This window comes from Impatiens glandulifera, chromosome 3, assembly GCF_907164915.1.
Source record: "Impatiens glandulifera chromosome 3, dImpGla2.1, whole genome shotgun sequence".
NCBI lineage: Eukaryota > Viridiplantae > Streptophyta > Magnoliopsida > Ericales > Balsaminaceae > Impatiens > Impatiens glandulifera.
Window position 1 is genome coordinate 11,405,260 of NC_061864.1, and position 18,238 is coordinate 11,423,497.

The following is an 18,238-nucleotide window of genomic DNA, read 5'->3' on the forward strand; positions in this document are numbered from 1 at the left end:
TTTAAATGTAAAAAGTGTTGTCAATAAAATTAAAATTACCTTAAATAAAAATGAGAATCATCCCTCACTGTCTAATCACTAATCATGGTAATGCATTTTGGAAAAAGAATTTGATATATTAATTAATTAAAATAAGAAATAAGATTGTTAAATAGATAGATGATGTAATAATAAATTATTTACTATGAAATGATCCCCACAAATATTTGCTTTATTAAGCTAAAAAGGAAAACCTTTTTATAATTAAAAAGTTAAAAAGTAGTTTTGTGTTTGACTCTTTGGTGCGTAGAAAAGAAAAAGGTGGAAATTGAATCCATAATTTTAGGGAGAATCTGTATCTATCTATCTGTATGTATCAATGGAGGATTGAGCTTTAAGAAATACACACATGAGGAGGAGGATGAGTGATCAAGTAGAAGTAATGCAACGCTAATCTCGCTCTCTCTCTCTCTCTCTCTCTGTATGTGTATCAGTCAGCATGTGACCATCTTCTCTCTCTCAATTTTTATCTGCCGACAAGTTTTACTGTTCAAAGAAAGCCATGGATATAGCTGGATGAATCTCGATTTCTCTATCTCTTTCATACCAGTCCAAGTCCAATTCAGTTAGCTGCGATAACGTACTGAAAAGTTTCTGATCTTCTGCAATGAAGGTCAAATCAAGTGGAACAGCGGCGGTTTTATTCCCACCTCTCGTTACTTTTGAGCAAAAGAGGTTCACCGTCATCATTTCTCTATCTATTTTCTGCTCATTTGCTCATGATATTTCATTTCCAGTTTCATATACTTGCCGCAGTTGTATCACTCATGCATTTGCAACGTTGTTTTCTTCATTATCTTACATTGTAAAACTAAACTACTAGTTACTTCACACTCAATGCGGTATCAACACTGAGTCATGAAAATAGCACGTTTATGAATTGAACCTGCAAATAGATCTCTCATTTAGCTCAGTGAAAGATCCGATTAGGTCTAGATATACTTAGATAATTCTTATTTGCTGGGATATGGGGTTTAAGGACTTAACCAAAGAATACGGCTATGAGCAGGATTACCTGTGGAGGTTGTTGATCTATATACTGGATTGACGTTTTCATTTCTTCTGTAGTTAAAGTAAAAAACTCAAGTGGAATAAATGAAAATTGATAGGCAAGCGGCGTGTTTCATGATTGGTTACTCAATATTGGATGATTATGCATTTTCTTGTTTTAATTTGAAACTTTCTATTGTGATTTAATATGATCCATTGAAGTGGTAACTGTACGAGGTTCATCTAGTGACTAGATATTGGTGTGGAACAGGGATGCTTATGGTTTTGCTGTGAGACCTCAACATGTACAAAGATACCGTGAATATGCTACTATATACAAGGTTTTCCTATTCTTCTCTTCTTAAGACTATCTCTTTGCAATTTTAATTCTTGATACAATTGTTTAGTTGTAGGAATGTGAATGATTTTTGTGAATTATCTCAAATTGTTAGCCGATTGTGAGTAGAGAGGCTCAAGATACACAAATTCACATTGTAGATTGTGTTCAGACCTTTCATTTTTTCTGTTTGTATTTTACGATTGATTATGAGAGTCAAATTTGGATGGTTCCATCCATATGGATATGTTCCACACCTGGAAACTGGGGAAATGAGAATATTTTTCTTTCATCTAAAATCATTTGAGATCTTGCTATAGTTGTATGGAGATAGACAAGAAAAAAGTAGTAATAATGTAACTAAATGGTTCTTTGATGTCCATATATTAGGAGGAGGAGGAGGAACGGTCAGACAGGTGGGGGAACTTTTTGGAGAGACAAGAAGATCCTGCTACTGGATTACAAGAAGGCAAAGTTCAAAATGCTGTAGAGCAGGTAGCCTCTATGCAGACAAAAGGTACCAACATGGAGAAGGGTGTTGAAGCAAATGGTATATGCGAGAAGAAAACATCTGACGGTGAACTGGTTGAAGATGTATCCAAGGCAGATATGAAAACACACAGGGTTCAAATTTGGACTGATATTAGACCATCCCTTCTTACTATTGAGGATATAATGAGTGTTCGTGTAAAAAAGATTAATATAGCTAATGAAGAGCAACATAACGTGTTTGAGAATCCACTTCCACCTATTTCAGAGGCTAAATCAATGAAGGGAGCTTCTGAAGAGGACTCTGAAGATGAATTCTATGATGTGGAGAAATCAGATTCAAATCAGGATTCACCATCAAGTGATAGTTTATATGCCCGTTCTCAAGGTGCTGCTGATGGTTTTCATTCTCCACAATATTTATCTCCATGGAGAGAAGAGTTAGAATGTCTTATTCAAGGGGGTGTTCCCATGTCTCTTAGGGGAGAGGTAGGGTTCTGGTTGTTTGATTGTTAGTAAACTTTCCTTTTTCCTCTTCGCACGTGCTTTTACAGTTAATCAATTTCAATTTCAGCTTTGGCAAACATTTGTGGGGGTGAAAACTCGTAGGGTAGAGAAGTATTATCAGGATTTGTTGGTTCCAGAAAGTAAACCAATCAATTGTGTAGAGCATGCAGAGGCAGATCATGACAAGATGTCTACCATAGAGTCCACACCAATGCCTGAAAAATGGAAGTGCCAGATTGAGAAGGTTAGCTGTTTTTATTTCCTTTTTTTGGAACTGATTATCTGTTATGCTGAGAAATTTATGAGAATGAATTTTCTACTTGCAGGATTTGCCTCGAACTTTCCCAGGCCATCCCGCTCTTGACGAGGACGGTAGAAATGCTCTAAGACGTTTACTTACAGCATATGCTCGACATAATCCTTCTGTTGGATATTGCCAGGTGTCTAGAAATGAAGAACTCATGCACTCATTCCACTACCTTGAATTAAGTTACAGTCGATCATATCATCATATGGTTATCTGCATGTTGATTTTACTATTTCACTTAGTCTAAATACAAATAGTCGTGAAATTGATATTTCCTTTGCAGAAAATAAGAATCTGATTGCATCATATGGTGGCATTCCATTGTTTTCTGATGGAGCTCCACCTTATTTTAAGAAGACCAACAATTCAAAAATTATCCTTTTGGTTGTTTAGGCATTCACCAAACCTAAATTGATTCCCATATGTACAAGGACAATTTTGGTAATGCTGCATTAAGTAAAAGACTTTTTGGTAACATAAGAAAAAGCGTAGAGCTGATAGGCAGATCCTAATTATTAGTCTGAAGCATGTGCAGCCTTTGACGTGTTATGACTTCAGAACCAAATGAAAATAATTAGTAAATGTGAAATATCATATTGGTTTCATGTACTTGCAGGCCATGAATTTTTTTGCTGGCTTACTACTTCTTCTCATGCCCGAGGAAAATGCTTTTTGGTGAGTAAAACGTTGTTTCTTAGTTTCTATCCTGCCAGTGTCAGTTTTGTTGCTTGTGGTAGAATTTTTGTAGACCATTTAACTGTATAAAATATGTATTAGGGGGCAATATATATAATAAGGCTCGTCTGTTCTACACCATGAATCTTTCATGTTTGGTCAGACCAGCATCATCTTTATTAACTTCTGTGTTTGATGTAATTTCACCTAAGATGTTGATTTCTGATACATACACAGGACTTTAATGGGCATTATAGATGATTATTTTGAAGGTTATTATTCAGAGGAAATGATAGAATCTCAGGTATGCATTTAACTTTTTTACATTGGTTTAAAATACTGTCTCTTAATTCTCTATTCACTGGTTGTCTTTTCTTTTGATTTATGGGTGCTTGTCTTGTAATGTTGGTGGTTGGGGAGATTCAATATGGATATATATTTAAGATGTTCAGTGTTTTTTCAAATTTATTTTTTTAATACTTTTACATTTGGATTATTGTTTTGATATATATCTAGTGTTTCCAGTTTACCAGTTCTTGTAGTATAAATATAAGAATTGTTAAATTATGATCTTTTATGTTGTGGAGCTAGCTTTATATATGCTTCAAACCATAGGATGTTTAGGCACCTCTTTCTTTCTTTCTTTTTTTGGACAACCTTCAATTTCATAAAAAGGCGCCGAGAAGGTGACAAAAGGGTAGTACAATCGTACAAGACAAAACCAGCAAAGAAAGGAAAACAAAAGCCAAGAAAACAACTCAAAACGAGAAACAAATCACTGTATAAGGCTTGAATCGTGTCCATGATATCCTACACTGAGAAGGTTGCAAACACCTTGTCGATGATATTTAGGCACTTATTGTATCTCAAATTATACCTCTCTTTCTCTTCGATTTGCATCACATCAAGGGAGTTAGGGTACATGGGTCTATGATGGCATCACTCACTGTATGATCAAGTGAATGCCATTGACAAATTTGAACTGAATGTTTCTTCCTAGTTTCCAAATAGTACACCTAGAAAACCAGCAAGGTTGCTTTTAGCATTTGACATAATTATATCATAAATTTTCTTATGACACCAGTTATTTTTTATTCACAATTTTCTGTGGTATTCCATCAGAGTTAAAAAGAGATTAAGGACCATCAATGACCAATTGACTGGCAGGCAGACTTACCTATTTTTTTTCCCAATATTATCCAGGTTGATCAGCTTGTCTTGGAGGAGTTGGTGCGTGAAAGGTTTCCAAAATTGGGTTGGTATCGCAAAACTGTAATAGCTTCGGCTGAAGCTTCTATTGGATTTTAGTTTATGCTTGGTTCAAACTTCTTATATTTTTGTGTATTGCATCTATTTTGTGGTCAGTTCATCATCTTGATTACCTTGGCGTCCAAATTGCATGGGTTACTGGACCATGGTTTCTGTCCATCTTTATGAACGTGCTCCCATGGGAATGTGGTCAGCTTCTATCTTCTGACATCTTTATTCAAATAAATTATCCTTGTCAATAAAGAAGTGTTTCATGCATTTATTTTATTCTTGGTTTTTTTCTGATGTGTCCACTCGTCATCTGATGAGTTGTTTCTTCTGTCAGTGCTTAGAATTTGGGATGTGCTTCTCTTTGAGGGAAACCGTGTCATACTATTTAGAATTACACTTGCTCTGATGGAGTTATACGGTACTGGATAAATTACTTTTGATGTTGCAAAATCTATTTATGTTTCAAAATCTGGTATTTGTGAGAGGTAACATAATCTTTTAAACATTTTGCAGGACCAGCGCTTGTTACAACCAAGGATGCAGGGGATGCAGTAACCTTGCTGCAATCAATGGCCGGCTCCACATTTGATAGTAGCCAACTTGTTCTGACAGCTTGTATGGGTTACCAAAATGTTAATGAATCAAGATTAAATGAATTGAGAAACAACCACAGGCCAGCAGTTAGAGCTACTCTGGAGGAAAGATCTAAAGGACTTCAAGCATGGAGAGATTCCCAGGGTTTGGCATCGAAGTTATATAGCTTCAAGCATAATCCAGGATCACTGATGATAGAAACCAAGGAAACAGATTTGTTGAGTGACAAAGACACAAGTGGCATAAATCATACTGTGACAGGCAATTCAGACATAAACTCTGTTCCAGATCTTCAAGAGCAGGTACCTGGCAATACAATAATGGGTTCATCATGTCAACCTATGATCCATTATGATAGGGAACTTAGTTACATGGGGATTAAAACAAAATCTTCTTAATAAACACCTATTATTATTAATACATGCTATCATTGACCAATTAAAAATTAAATTTGAAGTTGACTGGAAGAGAAATAACAGGTTTTTGAGTGCTCAGTTCATTTTTTGAAATAGCTCACAAAACCTGTTATTTCTCATTCCAGTCAACTTGAAATTCTATTTTCAATTCTAATTGCCCCTTGTATATAGGGAAATTTTACTCACATATATATATATTTGTATAAATTGACTTGTCCTAGAGCATCTATGTGAAAGTTCACACTTTTTCTGAATTATTTAGCCTTTATTTAGTTATCATGTATAAAACATGTGCAGGTGATGTCATTGAAGATTGAATTACACAAGTTTCTAGAGGAGAAGCGATCTGCGGTTCTCAGGTTAGCATGATATCCATTATATTGCTCCATCATTTAATCCATTTGGTAGAAGTTGTAAACAAATTTTCCATGTATTCAAAGAGGCACTTGATTTAGGTGAAACTAGGCAGCATCTTGTTCATTTAATCTCCACGGCATTAAGAAGCTATGTGATATACCTTGTATTGAATTTAGGACTAAAACCTTGAAATCAGATGAATGAGAGGTATAGAATTTGAGATTAGAAGATAAGAGCTCTTAACAAGCTAGGAGCGATTGAGAGGTGGGAAGATAGAACTCTAGATGCTAGGGAGAATACAAATGGGGATGAAAGAGAGAAACTCTAAAAGAGTATTCAACTAATTTCTTGCTTAACTAAAACATAACAATTAATCTTCTATTTCTACTATTAAAAAAAAAACTTCTATTTCTACTATTATACTAAGTACTAACTGCCACTTCTCATAACCACCTTCAACCGCATACTTCAACTATAGGGCATTAGCCCTAACCCTTTTCTCTTGTATCACAATGTTGGTGGAATATTGACATAATTATGCATGTATAAAAACTGAAGGTATTTGTATGGATTTGCACACTTCTTTTTTTCCCTTTCAATATTTGGGTTTGTGTTGGAAGATGATACTGAAAAGATAAATGAATTTCTTTCTTATGACATCTTTCTGTAGTAAAAGAGGAATCTTCTTAAAGTCAGATTTTTTAAACTCCTTTCTGTCCTCATGTTTCTGCAACCAACAAATAGATTGCAAGTGATTAAAAGATCTAGTCTTTATCTCTAACATCAGTCCATTTCTGAAGAGTGTCAATAGTCTCCTGTCTACTCAAAAGGACATGTGTATGAATGATCTGAAAAAGCAGACCAGTTTTTGGTCTGTGTGACTGGTCGGATATGCATTTACAAGACATTTGGTCTTGTCAGCTCCTCCATTACATTGCCATAAACGGCCAAACTAGTTATACATGCATATCAATACTAAGAGTCTAAGATAAATGCCATTTTTGTTGCCAAAAAAATGTATATATGATTCTTAGCCATACATTTGAAAACCCCTAAAATTCTCTTCCTTCTTACCTAGAATTTTTTCTTGTTACTTCAAGTAGTTTATTTTTTGGTAGTCTTCTACAATCAAAGTGTGGATCGAGAGGCTCCCTTCCACTCGGTGGCTCACTGCAGGCCTAAAGTTGGTCGTGTCTTGGGTTTCTCTCAAGATCCATGCTTACTGGAAGTGGAGTTATAGGTAGAGTGTCTGGAACGAGAGGTCTCATGTACCAAGGTCCAAGGAGGAACAAGGTTTGACATTTGATCAAAAAGAGTTGCCCTTATGGACTGTATGAGATGATTGAGGAAGAAAATGCAATATATAGTGATTGCTAGGTAGTTGATGAAAACAAACCTCCTTTCTAGATTCTATGCTGGGATATTTATAGGAGATTGATCAGATTGGAAAAAGGATTAATGAACTTGCAGTATGGATCTAATGTTTCTTGCTAAGTGATGGTTCCTTTGACAATATGGATCTTTGACAAGTTTGTTCTCATTTCCCCTTCTCTTCTTTAATATTTTCAGAGCCGAGGAGTTGGAGACAGCACTGATGGAGATGGTGAAGCAAGATAATCGACGACAACTCAGTGCTAAGGTATGTCACAACCTACTTCATGCAACAGTTTCTCCATACAAGGAAAAAGATAAGCCGTTCTTTAACCAAAAATGCTGATCTTGTTCTTGTGACCAGCCAACCTTTATTAGCTATTGGATTGTGTTAAGATATATGATATTTAACAAAGAATCTGAAATGAGAAACATTGTATGTATACTTATTCGAATTACTGTTTATATATTCAAGGTTGAATTGTTGGAGAGAGAGGTTGTTGCACTCCGTCAGGCCCTAGTGGATAAGCAGGAGCAGGAAAATGCCATGCTTCAGGTTTTGGTTGCTAAAGCTGTTATGCTCTTAAACTTTTTTAATCCCTTCTTTCTCCGATCCTAATCACTAAATTTCTCTTTTCTACCTGTCTAATAGGTATTGATGCGTGTTGAACAAGAACAAAGAGTAACAGAGGATGCACGGATATATGCAGAGCAAGAAGCCACGTCTCAAAAATATGCTGCTCAAGTGCTTCAGGTTTTTACCATATATCTGTCATATTTTTAAACTACATTGATGCTAATCCATTTATTATGCACATTCCTAGTTAAAGTTTTAAAAATAATAACTGCTAGTTATATTCATTTCACATGATTTACGACCCAATCAAGCATTTATTTATCTTTATTATCAATTCATGTAGGAAAAATATGAAGAAGTGACTGCTAGACTTAGTGAAATGGAAGAGCGCGTGGTAATGGCAGAATCCATGTTAGAGGCTACATTACAGTACCAATCTGGCCAAAGCAAAGCTCTGCCTTCCCCACGGTAAGTAACTTCCTGTAAAGATTAATCAAAAGAATTTGAGATGAGATGACTGAGATAATCTTCTTTTTAACATTAATCAAAAACATTATGTCATCAAGGGACTATGCCGGCCTTATTTATAGAACTAACTAAAACCTAATCCTAATTACATACATACTAATAAAAGTTTTTTCTGCCATCCATGAATTATGTTGCCATGAAATGATCCTCTTAATGAATTTGGTTTAATTTGACATTTTATTTTGGTGCCTGGCTGCTTTTCCTTTTGGATATAGATCGATGCAGCAAGAAACATCTACGATTCGCAGCAGTCAAGAGTTTGAGCCAGTGAGAAAGATAAGCCTGCTGTCTAGACCGTTTGGACTTAGCTGGCGTGACAAGACCAAGGTTAGTCTTAGTTGATTAATTATGCATTTAGAAGACATCCAATTATCTCAACAACATCATCATCTGGATCTATTTGTACATACAATGATAAGACATATCTCAATGATTGGAAGCAGGAAAAGGCCACTGATAATGCTGAAGACTTGCCCGAAGGCGAAAGCTCGAGTCCGGTTATTACCCAGAAGAAGAAAGTGGACAGTAATGATGTTCAAGCCAATGAGTAGCAAAAGCGAAAGGGGTTTGTTTCTTTGTTTGTTTGTCCACCACCATTATTATTATATATATATATATGATATATTAAGTAAACTCTGCAACATAAGTAATACATCTTTTATAGATATGAAGGTAATTGTTAAGAAGAATCAATAATGTGAAATGAACAATGTAAAGCAGGAATGGATGATTCATTGATTGATATAAATATTTCTAATATACATGCATGTTTGATCAACTGTGTGTATTATTGTGTTTTTTCAATTTTTATCAGCAATTTGATGGTTGAATTTATTAATATGGCTCAAAACTGAGTTTCACCTAGTTTTATTTTAGCAACTTTGAATAAAATACATATAGTAGAATCAGCTGATCAGAATTAAAAGGTTTTTTTTTTTTGTAAAAAAAAATGTAATAGGTTCATTTTTCATTGCCATTTAAAGGGAAAAAAATGTAATGCTAAAGTGGTAATTAGAGGTGGTAGTTAAGTGTTTGAAAAGTAATTAAACATCACACAAAATATTGTTTAAAAATCATATCACGTGTATACCACCTTTATTTTCCTAAGAATAAAAGTGTTACAATATTAATGAGTTCAGTTGACTTATAATTTGTTTTCATTTGACTCTCTCTTTGTATTTCAGAGGGAGTGGAACACAAGTAAAATGAAGAACGCCTTGGAGGAAATGGTCCAAACTCTTTTTTGAATTTTAAAAAGAAAAGAAAAAGTAATTATGTGTGTTTTAATTTAGAATAATCACCTCAAATTAGTTTATAATCTAAATACACAAATAATAAGAAAAAATCTATATCAATTTACTCTGATCTGACATATGGGTCACTGTATAATAAGAGATCAAAGTTTCCTCGATTAGAAGAAAAAATTGCATTTTGCACATATGGGAAATCAATCATTTTAATTTATTTTAAAAGAATGAAAATAATCTATGGTTAATAAAAATTATTTAAAAAGTTGGATGAAAATCCATCTGCTTACTATATATTTTCTTTTTCTAAGAATCTGCTTGCTTATTGAGTAAGCTAGAAAAAAGGATATTATAGATATTATTATTACAAGAAGGAGGAATTGCTTTGTCTGAAAGTAACACTAACAATTGAAATTGAATCTAGTCTAAAATAAATCATATCATATTCCACACATAATAATATTCTTCCAAACTATATATATACGTGACATCCAAACATCAATAATAAGCTGTTAATTAATTAGTTGGATGACCTGTATAATTAAATATAATTTAACATTCCTTCCACTCAAATTAGGCTTCATTTCAAATATATATACTTATTGTTATATTTAATAGTTGTTAAGTTAGATTTATATTGAATATAATTGTTGTGAATTAAAATTAATAATTTATTAGAAAGAAAATCAAATTCATTAAATAATACTTGAATTTCCTCCTGCCAGGCAGGCTCTTCTAACAGTAAGTAGTAACGAACTAACTAACTAAAAATGAATGGGTCCCACTGCACGCCCACGCCATCTGTATGAGTAACAGTTACCTTTTGCCGTTACTGCACCACCACCATGTACACCCTTTCAACTCTCTCTCTTTCTCTGTATCTCTCTCTCTCTCCTCAAGCTAATTAAGGAATTAAAGAAGAAGAGAAAAAGGATGAAGAATGTTTCTTCCGCAAGATCCAGTCGTCCACCTCGTCCCCTCCACGATTACTGAACGACCGCTGTTCTTATTTATTTGTATTTTCCAACTGCTGCTTGCATTTGTAGTCTTTCTTCATCATCATCTTAATTCTTAATTTGTTTGGCAGATCGCGGAGCTACATTTTGTCTGTAGTAGGAGGTAAAGTAAAATCTGATGAGGAATACTAGTAGTACAGGATCAGATAATGAATGCTGTGTGATTATTGAAGCTACAAAATATATATACAAGTTTAACGAATTTGCATGTCTGTTTGCTGCTCATATGATCATGTTTCTTGCTTGCTACATCGATCTGATTCTAGATGTCTATATCTATCACTAATTAATGTTGATTTACATACATGTTTCAGAAACGCTTTATCTAGATTTAACATTTTCAGCGATCATGCTGTATATATGGCGTTGGTTTGACTGACTGACTGGCTGGCTGTGAAATGAATTGAATTACTATTTAAGTTCTCTCTCTTTGTTTTGTGATTCTTATCGATATGTTTCATGATCGATCTGTATATATGATTTTGCAGTGAAATGGGAAGGAAAGGGAGATGGTTATCTGCGGTGAAGAAAGTTCTTACTCATGAATCAAAAGAAAAGAAAGATAATAATAATAATAAGGTGCATGCATGATTGATTGATTAGTTTGTTCATGTATAATCTACATTTTGATTTCATGTGAGAATTTCATAACAAATTATTAGTCCTTGTTCAATACTCTGTTGTTTTCCTTCAGAAAAGGAACAGACCAAAGAGGAAATGGTTTCGGAAACACAAAACTCCAGATGCAGGCCCTCTTCCTCCTCCTGCAACTCCTCCTGTGACAGCTGAACCATCATCATCATCATCACCCATACCTGCTGCTGCTGCTGCAGCCGCCTTAATAGTGGAGGAAAAATCGCAAGAGATCCAACATGAACAACCGTATTCCATGGCAATTTCCACAGCAGTTGCAACAGAGGCGGCTGTTGCCCAGGCTGTTGCAGTCGCCGAGGCTGCAGCAGAAGTTGTCCGGTTGGCAACCATGGTGAGATATTTTGACAAACCTAAGAAAGAAGAGATTGCAGCTACAAAGATTCAGACTGCCTACAGAGGATACTTGGTAAATATTTGTACATTTTATAACCTTATTTTCTCAGTTTAATTAATTAACATTGGTTTATAATGTATAATACTAATTAATAGGCAAGGAGGACATTACAGGCATTGAAAGGTCTAGTGAGGTTGAAATCAATGATACAGGGTGAATCAGCCCAGCGCCAAGCCACGTCTACATTACAGAGCATGCAGACTTTGGCTCGCGTCCAGTCCCAAATTCGATCCAGAAGACTCAAAATTACAGAGGCTAACCAGGCCTTGCAGAAACACATCCAACAAAAACGTGACAAAGAGCTGCTCAACTTTAGGGCTTCTGTAAGTTCCCTTTTTCACGTTAATGCATATTGCATTGTGGGGTTTAGGGTTTATAATAATATTAAGGAACAAACAATAATGTTAGACGGGAGAAGATTGGGATCATAGCACTCAGTCAAAGGAGCACATTGAAGCAAACCTACAGAGCAAACAGGAAGCAGCCATAAGAAGGGAAAGGGCACTGGCTTATGCATACACTCATCAGGTATTTTAGGACTCTTTTTTCTTATTTATTTATAAGAAAATAAGTGTAATATACATTATGAATATTACAACAGCAAAAGTGGAGGAGTGGTTTAGATTCTGGGAAGTCAGAATTAGTAATAGACACAAAGAATCCAAACTGGGGATGGAGCTGGCTAGAGAGATGGATGGCATCAAGGCCATGGGAAATCAAGAGCACAACTGGAACAGAATCAGATGTAGCTTCTCCGAAAATGTCGGTGGTGGTCCACCACCAAGAAGTTAGTAGTAGGAAAGGCTTCAATAACAATAATAATAATAATAACAGTAATGATTCACCTGGCAAAAAGATTGTTATTAATAAGCCATCCAACAGTAGCAGCAATCGAAAATTAGCTTCTGTTAAAACATCTTCAAAGGAAAGACGGTCATCAGTTGCATCTACTACTAGAACAACAGCATTGGCAGGTGTTGGGGAATTTGATACGAAAAGCTCAGTTAGTTTCCAATCGGAAAAGTGTAGGAGAAGGCAGAGCGTATGTGGATCTTCTTCAGAAAGAGATGATAACGATAGCTTGGTAAGTTCTGTGTCGTCCTCAATTCCAAGTTACATGGGTACCACACAGTCTGCTAGGGCTCGGTCTAAAATGCCAATGAGCCCATTGGGAAATGCAACAACCACCTCACCAGGAGGAGGAAGGAAACGTGTCTCTTTCCATTCATCATCAACCCCAACCCAAACCCAGGTTGGACAACAAAGAAGGCACTCTCTGGGCTCCCCTAAGCTTGAACACAGTTCCATAAACCACATCAATGTGCATTAATGAAGAAGATATAGAAGAGTACCGAGTGGATTTGGCTTCAATTTGTTTTGTGTTGTTTCTCCTGTTATTTATTATTAGTGTCTCTTATTCTTCTTCCCTTCCCAAGTCCTAACTAACATCATATTCTCTTTTTACATTGTTGGGGGAGGAGGAGATGAATGATTTCCATATTTCACAATTACTTCATATTTCACAAATACTTCATATTTCTAACGCTATCAAAAATATATCAAATGATTTCTCAAATTCAAAAAAGTTGGTCTTCCTGTGTTTGTATTTGCTTGTTAAAATAATAAAAATAAAACTAAAGCCGCAATGATCATTGAAAATGAAATTACAAAAAATCCTCCTATAGCCTAGACTCTCTTCCTTCGTGTTAATCTTCATTCTTTAGAAGTACTAACAGTCATCACTCAAACCTGCAAAATAAAGAGGGACCAAAATTCAGATGATTTTCTCAAAGATTAACAACAACTAATCATCAATTGTGTCCAACATAGCCTTAAAAGCCAACATCTTTCACATAAAGCAGATGAATGTTTTGCAAAATTCTAGACATAAATTTTTCATAAACTGCTGATTCTACACATGTTAAGTATTTGCAAAACCTGTCTACACACTTTATTTGAAAATAATGGACTTCTAATACATACTAGTCAAGTGTGGAACATGTAACATAAGTGTTATTGATTGAACAACATAACCATCAAGCTTGATTGAATGTAAATTTTGTTTTCTTGAAATACTAACTGCATACTTGAGACAATGAAAAGTAAATTTGACCATTAACTTGATTATTGATGATGTGCATGAAGTAGATAGATACCCCCCTTAATAAAAACTATACAAGAATTTAAAAAAAAAATGCAGTTGAAAGTATATAGATCCATGAAGAAAGGTGGAAGAACTTACAAAGTTGCATCGTCTTACCCCTCTAAGTACGCAAAGGGTCTTACCCCTCTAAGTACGCAAAGGGAAGGCTTTGAAAGGGAGTTGTCGGTGCGTAATTGAGCTGATAGTTGACCATCACTGGCCCAAAAATGTTAAATGCTCCAGCACTACTGAATGCAACTTCTGCATCAGACCACCTCTTAAACACAACTCTCGCTCGCCACCTCTCTCTATCAACTTCAGTTTCCAGTTCTTTTAGCGGACCGAATCTCTTAAACATTTTATTTAAACTCGATTCCACAGGGACCATATTACCTTGACAGAAATTCAATACCAGTTCTGTTGGTCCATTTTCTACCCTCCTCCAATCATCGTTAGTAACAACGCACCTGCCTGCTGATAGTAGCTCATCAGAACAGTTTTCAAAGCTTCTTTCATCCCTGTAAGAGTTGATTACTTCATCATATTCAGATACTTCAGGAGAACTCTTTGCAGTATTACATGTTTTTCTCTTTCTTTTACCAGTACATGTACTCTGTCTTCTAGGAAAATGAACTGAAATTGAATTGCGAAAACCAGAGAAGAAAGTAGCAATGGAACTTAAGAAGTCATATCCTCCTTTATTAGGTTCTACCGCCACAAGGTGAAGTAGCGATAATATCTCCGATGCGGATGAAGAATCCATAGGATTCGAATCGGTTTTTTCAATTTTCAAATTGATTTTGCTTTCACCTTCTTCTTCTTCTTCTTCTTCTTCTAAGTAGTGTTCAATCATGTTTATTGGTTCGAGAATATCCTCCATGGAATATTTATATTCATCCCCCCCATCCTCGGTCTCCCAATTCCACGATCCATCTTCATTACTAACTCCATTAATCAGCAATTCAGTACCTACAATTTCCACCATTACCTCTCCAACGTCATCTTCCCTACTCTCGTCATAGACCTCACAATTTATTAGGGTTTCATCATATATAGTTACAGCAGTAGGATCTGAAAGTGAGGAGAAATTATCACTCTCGTTCATTTTTCCTTTTTTCACAACGATATCTATCTGGGTAATCAATCATACAAACAGGATATCCCATTAGTGCAGGAACAAACACAAAAACTAAACAGCATAATAAAAGAAAAAGATCAATCGGAAATATACATATATATAAATCACGCGAGTTTGATATGAACAATAGATAAGATAAAAGAATGATATGATACCTTAGTGGGTGGAAGCCAAGTGAAGGGTTGGGATTAGGGTTAGGGTTTAGAGTGAGATTTATAAATCTTTACTTCTTCTTCTTCTTCTTCGTCTTCTTTATAATATAGGGAATCCGTCGGCGCTCCAAAGAACAGTGGGGTTAAATCTAGGGTTATTTGAATAACCGTTTATTAAACCCTAAACGAACCGGTAACATAGCAAAGGAGTTAATTAGCTAATGAACTTTACAGGCACAAATTGTGTCCTTTATAAATATTATTGAGAAAATATATCATATAAATATTATTCACTTATTTCTATAATTATGTCAAATATTTTAATTATATTGTGTTTCCTAAACATTGTAGTATAGGAATTAGAAATAATATTAAAAATGAAATATAATTCTAATTTTATTTTGTTACACTAGAATTATATATATATTTTTTTAATTTCACTTTTTTAGTTTGAATTTGTAATTTTAATAATTTTTTATATTTTTTTAATAAAAATATTTTATTATATTATCATTTCAATGTTAATATTTAAATTGATTAATAAAAATTTAGAAAGTTAATAGGTTAGATTTTTTAAGTTTAAGAAGTTAATGTTTATATTTTGTTTTTCCTTATTGAGAACTTATGAAACTTAATCTTATGGTAAACTAATATTTTAATACTATGAATAATATATATTTAAATTATTTTTATTATATTTTTTAAAATAAAATTTGTGAATTGTGATTATAAATACAACATAATAAATAATTAAATTAAAATTTAATGTTAAATTTTGTGAAATATATATATATATATATATATATATATAATGATGCTTAATTTTTAAAGTGTCCGGATTGTCGGGTCGAGAGTTTCGGTTAATTTGGATATATATGAGAATAAATGGATACTTGGGTCGGATTGTGGGTTGACTCGCCCATAAAATTAAAACGGTTAAAATAAAATTAAAAATGTTATACGTATGTTTCGAATTACAATTTACAACTTAACAAAAACAAGTACAACTCTTTAATTAACTTAATAACACTTTATATTTTAAATTTAACACCAAATTAGATTAACGCGAAACATTTTATCAATATAAAAGTTTAACTTTTTAACTAACTAATTTATCTATCTATATATATATATATATAATTGATACTTAATAAAAATATTCGGATTGTCGGGTCGAGAATTGTGGTTAATTTGGATATATATATATATATAAGAGTAAATGGATACTTAGGTCGGATTGTGAGTTGACCCGCCCATAAAATTAAAACGGTTAAAAATAAAATTAAAAATGTTATATGTATGTTTCGAATTACAACTTAACAAAAACAAGTACAACTCTTTAACTAATTAGGTTAATAACACTTTATATTTTAAATTTAATACCAAATTAGATGAACGCGAAACATTTTATCAATATACGTTTAACTTTTTAACTAACTAATTTATATATATATATATATAATGATGCTTAATTTTTAAAATGTCCGGATTGTCGAGTCGAGAGCTGTGATTAATTTGGATATATATGTGAGAGTAAATGAATACTTGAGTCAGATTGTGGGTTGACCCGCCCATAAACTTAAAACGGTTAAAAATAAAATTAAAAATGATATAGGTATGTTTCAAACTTGCAACCTAACAAAAACAAGTACAACATTTAACCAAGTGTAATTGTAATGTGGTTTGCCGATGAATAATAGGTCGGTATTAATTGAAAATAGTTAAAAAAATATGAATCAAGTATTTGTTTGATGTGGTCACAATGTTAAATATTAAAAAATATAAATCAAATATTTGATTGATAAAAGTGTAAGATCACAAGATAAGAGATTCATTCGAAAAAAATATGTGACGAGATATGTGAGAAGATAAATTATTTTACCGAAATGAATAAAACGTGGAATGAAAGTGTTCTATTTTTTATTTTAATATATTATTCATAATTTATTAAAAATTTAAACATTAAATACATATTAAATTTATTAAATTTATTTTTATTGCACAAAATATCCCTGGTAAGAATTAGAATTCTATTGTTAATTTATGTGATACAAATAAATAAAAATTACTGGAAATGTTTCAAATAATTGAATAAATATTCATCTTAATAATCTAATTAATAAAGTTTTAACTTTTTTTCTCTTTCTATTATACACATTTTCTTAATGTTTTTCATAATATTATTCTAATTTAATTTCTTTTTATTTTGATACCAAAGCTTAGGATTGAAAACTTTCACAAATTTATTTTTGCATCTCTTAGTTAGTTTTTTTTTTTTTAAATGTCCGGGCCATCTCTTTGTTGTATGAAGAAAAAGGAACTTTGTTTAGTTTTGGTGGTAGAGTCTCTTACCAAATATATTATTTTATTTTTCCATAGGTTAAAAGCGGAATAACAACTAGGGAGAAAAAATAATGTTTACATTCATCACAAAAAAAATATCGATTAAAACAATTGAGATCTATCGAAATATTAGATTTTTTTTGTTAATTTGTTATAAAATTAAAGAAAATGTTAACAACAAAAGAATAAATGAGTGTTTTGTGTACCAAATAAAATCAATACAGAAATCCAAAGAGAAATATATTATATTATTATGATATTGAGAATTTACATAGTCTTTAGGATTATTTTATATATAAACTTCTCCATATATATATATATATATATATATATATATATATATATATATATATATATATATGAAATAAAACTGTATTAATTAAAATAATAAATTGTTTGCAACATCTTAAAATAGATATAAAAATATTAGTAATTGAAATACATAAATATATATATATAATAAAGATAAATACTTTTAATTTAAAAGAAGAAGGTGAGGACATAATTGAAACAAAGTCATTGGTTTAAAACATGTTTATACCTATAAATTCGGTACCTACATTTCAACCTAACCATAAAACTCTATTAAAATTTGGAATTAGAAATTAAATCCCCTCTTCTATCCTAGCGGCAAAAAAGGTGAATACAACCCTAAGTTCCTGGATTCGAGCCCGTCAAGGGGCAAGTTTTGCGCCTGGTTAAAT

The 18,238-nt window shown here is 33.1% G+C and overlaps 3 protein-coding genes across 6 annotated transcripts; 2 read left to right on the forward strand and 1 right to left on the reverse strand.

Moving 5' to 3' along the window:
- The first annotated feature begins 321 nt into the window (after window positions 1-321).
- Window positions 322-9,225, forward strand: LOC124929497 (TBC1 domain family member 8B-like). The gene is made up of 18 exons (XM_047469873.1): window positions 322-714; window positions 1,301-1,370; window positions 1,757-2,344; window positions 2,430-2,606; window positions 2,689-2,802; window positions 3,286-3,344; window positions 3,582-3,648; window positions 4,548-4,599; window positions 4,710-4,802; window positions 4,939-5,022; window positions 5,118-5,500; window positions 5,912-5,973; window positions 7,541-7,610; window positions 7,818-7,898; window positions 7,995-8,096; window positions 8,263-8,387; window positions 8,663-8,774; window positions 8,891-9,225. The coding sequence occupies exons 1-18, from the start codon at window positions 647-649 to the stop codon at window positions 8,996-8,998; spliced, it is 2,415 nt and encodes an 804-aa protein (XP_047325829.1). The 5' UTR covers window positions 322-646; the 3' UTR covers window positions 8,999-9,225.
- Window positions 9,226-10,605: 1,380 nt separating this feature from the next.
- LOC124928665 (protein IQ-DOMAIN 3-like) lies at window positions 10,606-13,222 on the forward strand. Of its 2 annotated transcripts, none has more exons than XM_047468907.1 (7): window positions 10,606-10,710; window positions 10,782-10,813; window positions 11,199-11,289; window positions 11,405-11,770; window positions 11,854-12,081; window positions 12,167-12,286; window positions 12,360-13,222. In XM_047468907.1, the coding sequence occupies exons 3-7, from the start codon at window positions 11,203-11,205 to the stop codon at window positions 13,086-13,088; spliced, it is 1,530 nt and encodes a 509-aa protein (XP_047324863.1). In that variant the 5' UTR covers window positions 10,606-10,710; window positions 10,782-10,813; window positions 11,199-11,202; the 3' UTR covers window positions 13,089-13,222. The 2 variants fall into 2 exon arrangements, with proteins under 2 accessions (XP_047324863.1, XP_047324864.1); XM_047468908.1 differs by having other exon boundaries at window positions 11,199-11,284; window positions 11,403-11,770.
- Window positions 13,223-13,299: 77 nt separating this feature from the next.
- Window positions 13,300-15,320, reverse strand: LOC124928666. 3 transcript variants are annotated; one of them, XM_047468912.1, is made up of 3 exons: window positions 15,195-15,272; window positions 14,019-15,029; window positions 13,300-13,507 (listed from the first exon to the last, which is right to left on the reverse strand). In XM_047468912.1, the coding sequence occupies exon 2, from the start codon at window positions 15,004-15,006 to the stop codon at window positions 14,041-14,043; it is 966 nt and encodes a 321-aa protein (XP_047324868.1). In that variant the 5' UTR covers window positions 15,007-15,029; window positions 15,195-15,272; the 3' UTR covers window positions 13,300-13,507; window positions 14,019-14,040. The 3 variants fall into 3 exon arrangements, with proteins under 3 accessions (XP_047324868.1, XP_047324867.1, XP_047324866.1); XM_047468911.1 differs by having other exon boundaries at window positions 13,301-13,507; window positions 14,001-15,033; window positions 15,195-15,320; XM_047468910.1 differs by having other exon boundaries at window positions 13,301-13,507; window positions 14,001-15,029; window positions 15,195-15,270.
- Window positions 15,321-18,238: the final 2,918 nt, after the last annotated feature.

What these genes read in the sequence shown, in the direction of transcription:
- LOC124929497 (XM_047469873.1), top strand. Translation starts at nt 647, where the DNA reads ATGAAGGTCAAATCAAGTGGAACAGCGGCGGTTTTATTCCCACCTCTC. An exon ending in GTTACTTTTGAGCAAAAGAG is followed by an intron (nt 715 to 1,300) that starts GTTCACCGTCAT and finishes GGTGTGGAACAG; the next exon opens with GGATGCTTATGGTTTTGCTG. An exon ending in AGGAAATGATAGAATCTCAG is followed by an intron (nt 3,649 to 4,547) that starts GTATGCATTTAA and finishes AATATTATCCAG; the next exon opens with GTTGATCAGCTTGTCTTGGA.
- LOC124928665 (XM_047468907.1), top strand. Translation starts at nt 11,203, where the DNA reads ATGGGAAGGAAAGGGAGATGGTTATCTGCGGTGAAGAAAGTTCTTACT. An exon ending in AAGATAATAATAATAATAAG is followed by an intron (nt 11,290 to 11,404) that starts GTGCATGCATGA and finishes GTTTTCCTTCAG; the next exon opens with AAAAGGAACAGACCAAAGAG. An exon ending in CTTATGCATACACTCATCAG is followed by an intron (nt 12,287 to 12,359) that starts GTATTTTAGGAC and finishes ATATTACAACAG; the next exon opens with CAAAAGTGGAGGAGTGGTTT.
- LOC124928666 (XM_047468912.1), bottom strand. Translation starts at nt 15,006, where the DNA reads ATGAACGAGAGTGATAATTTCTCCTCACTTTCAGATCCTACTGCTGTA.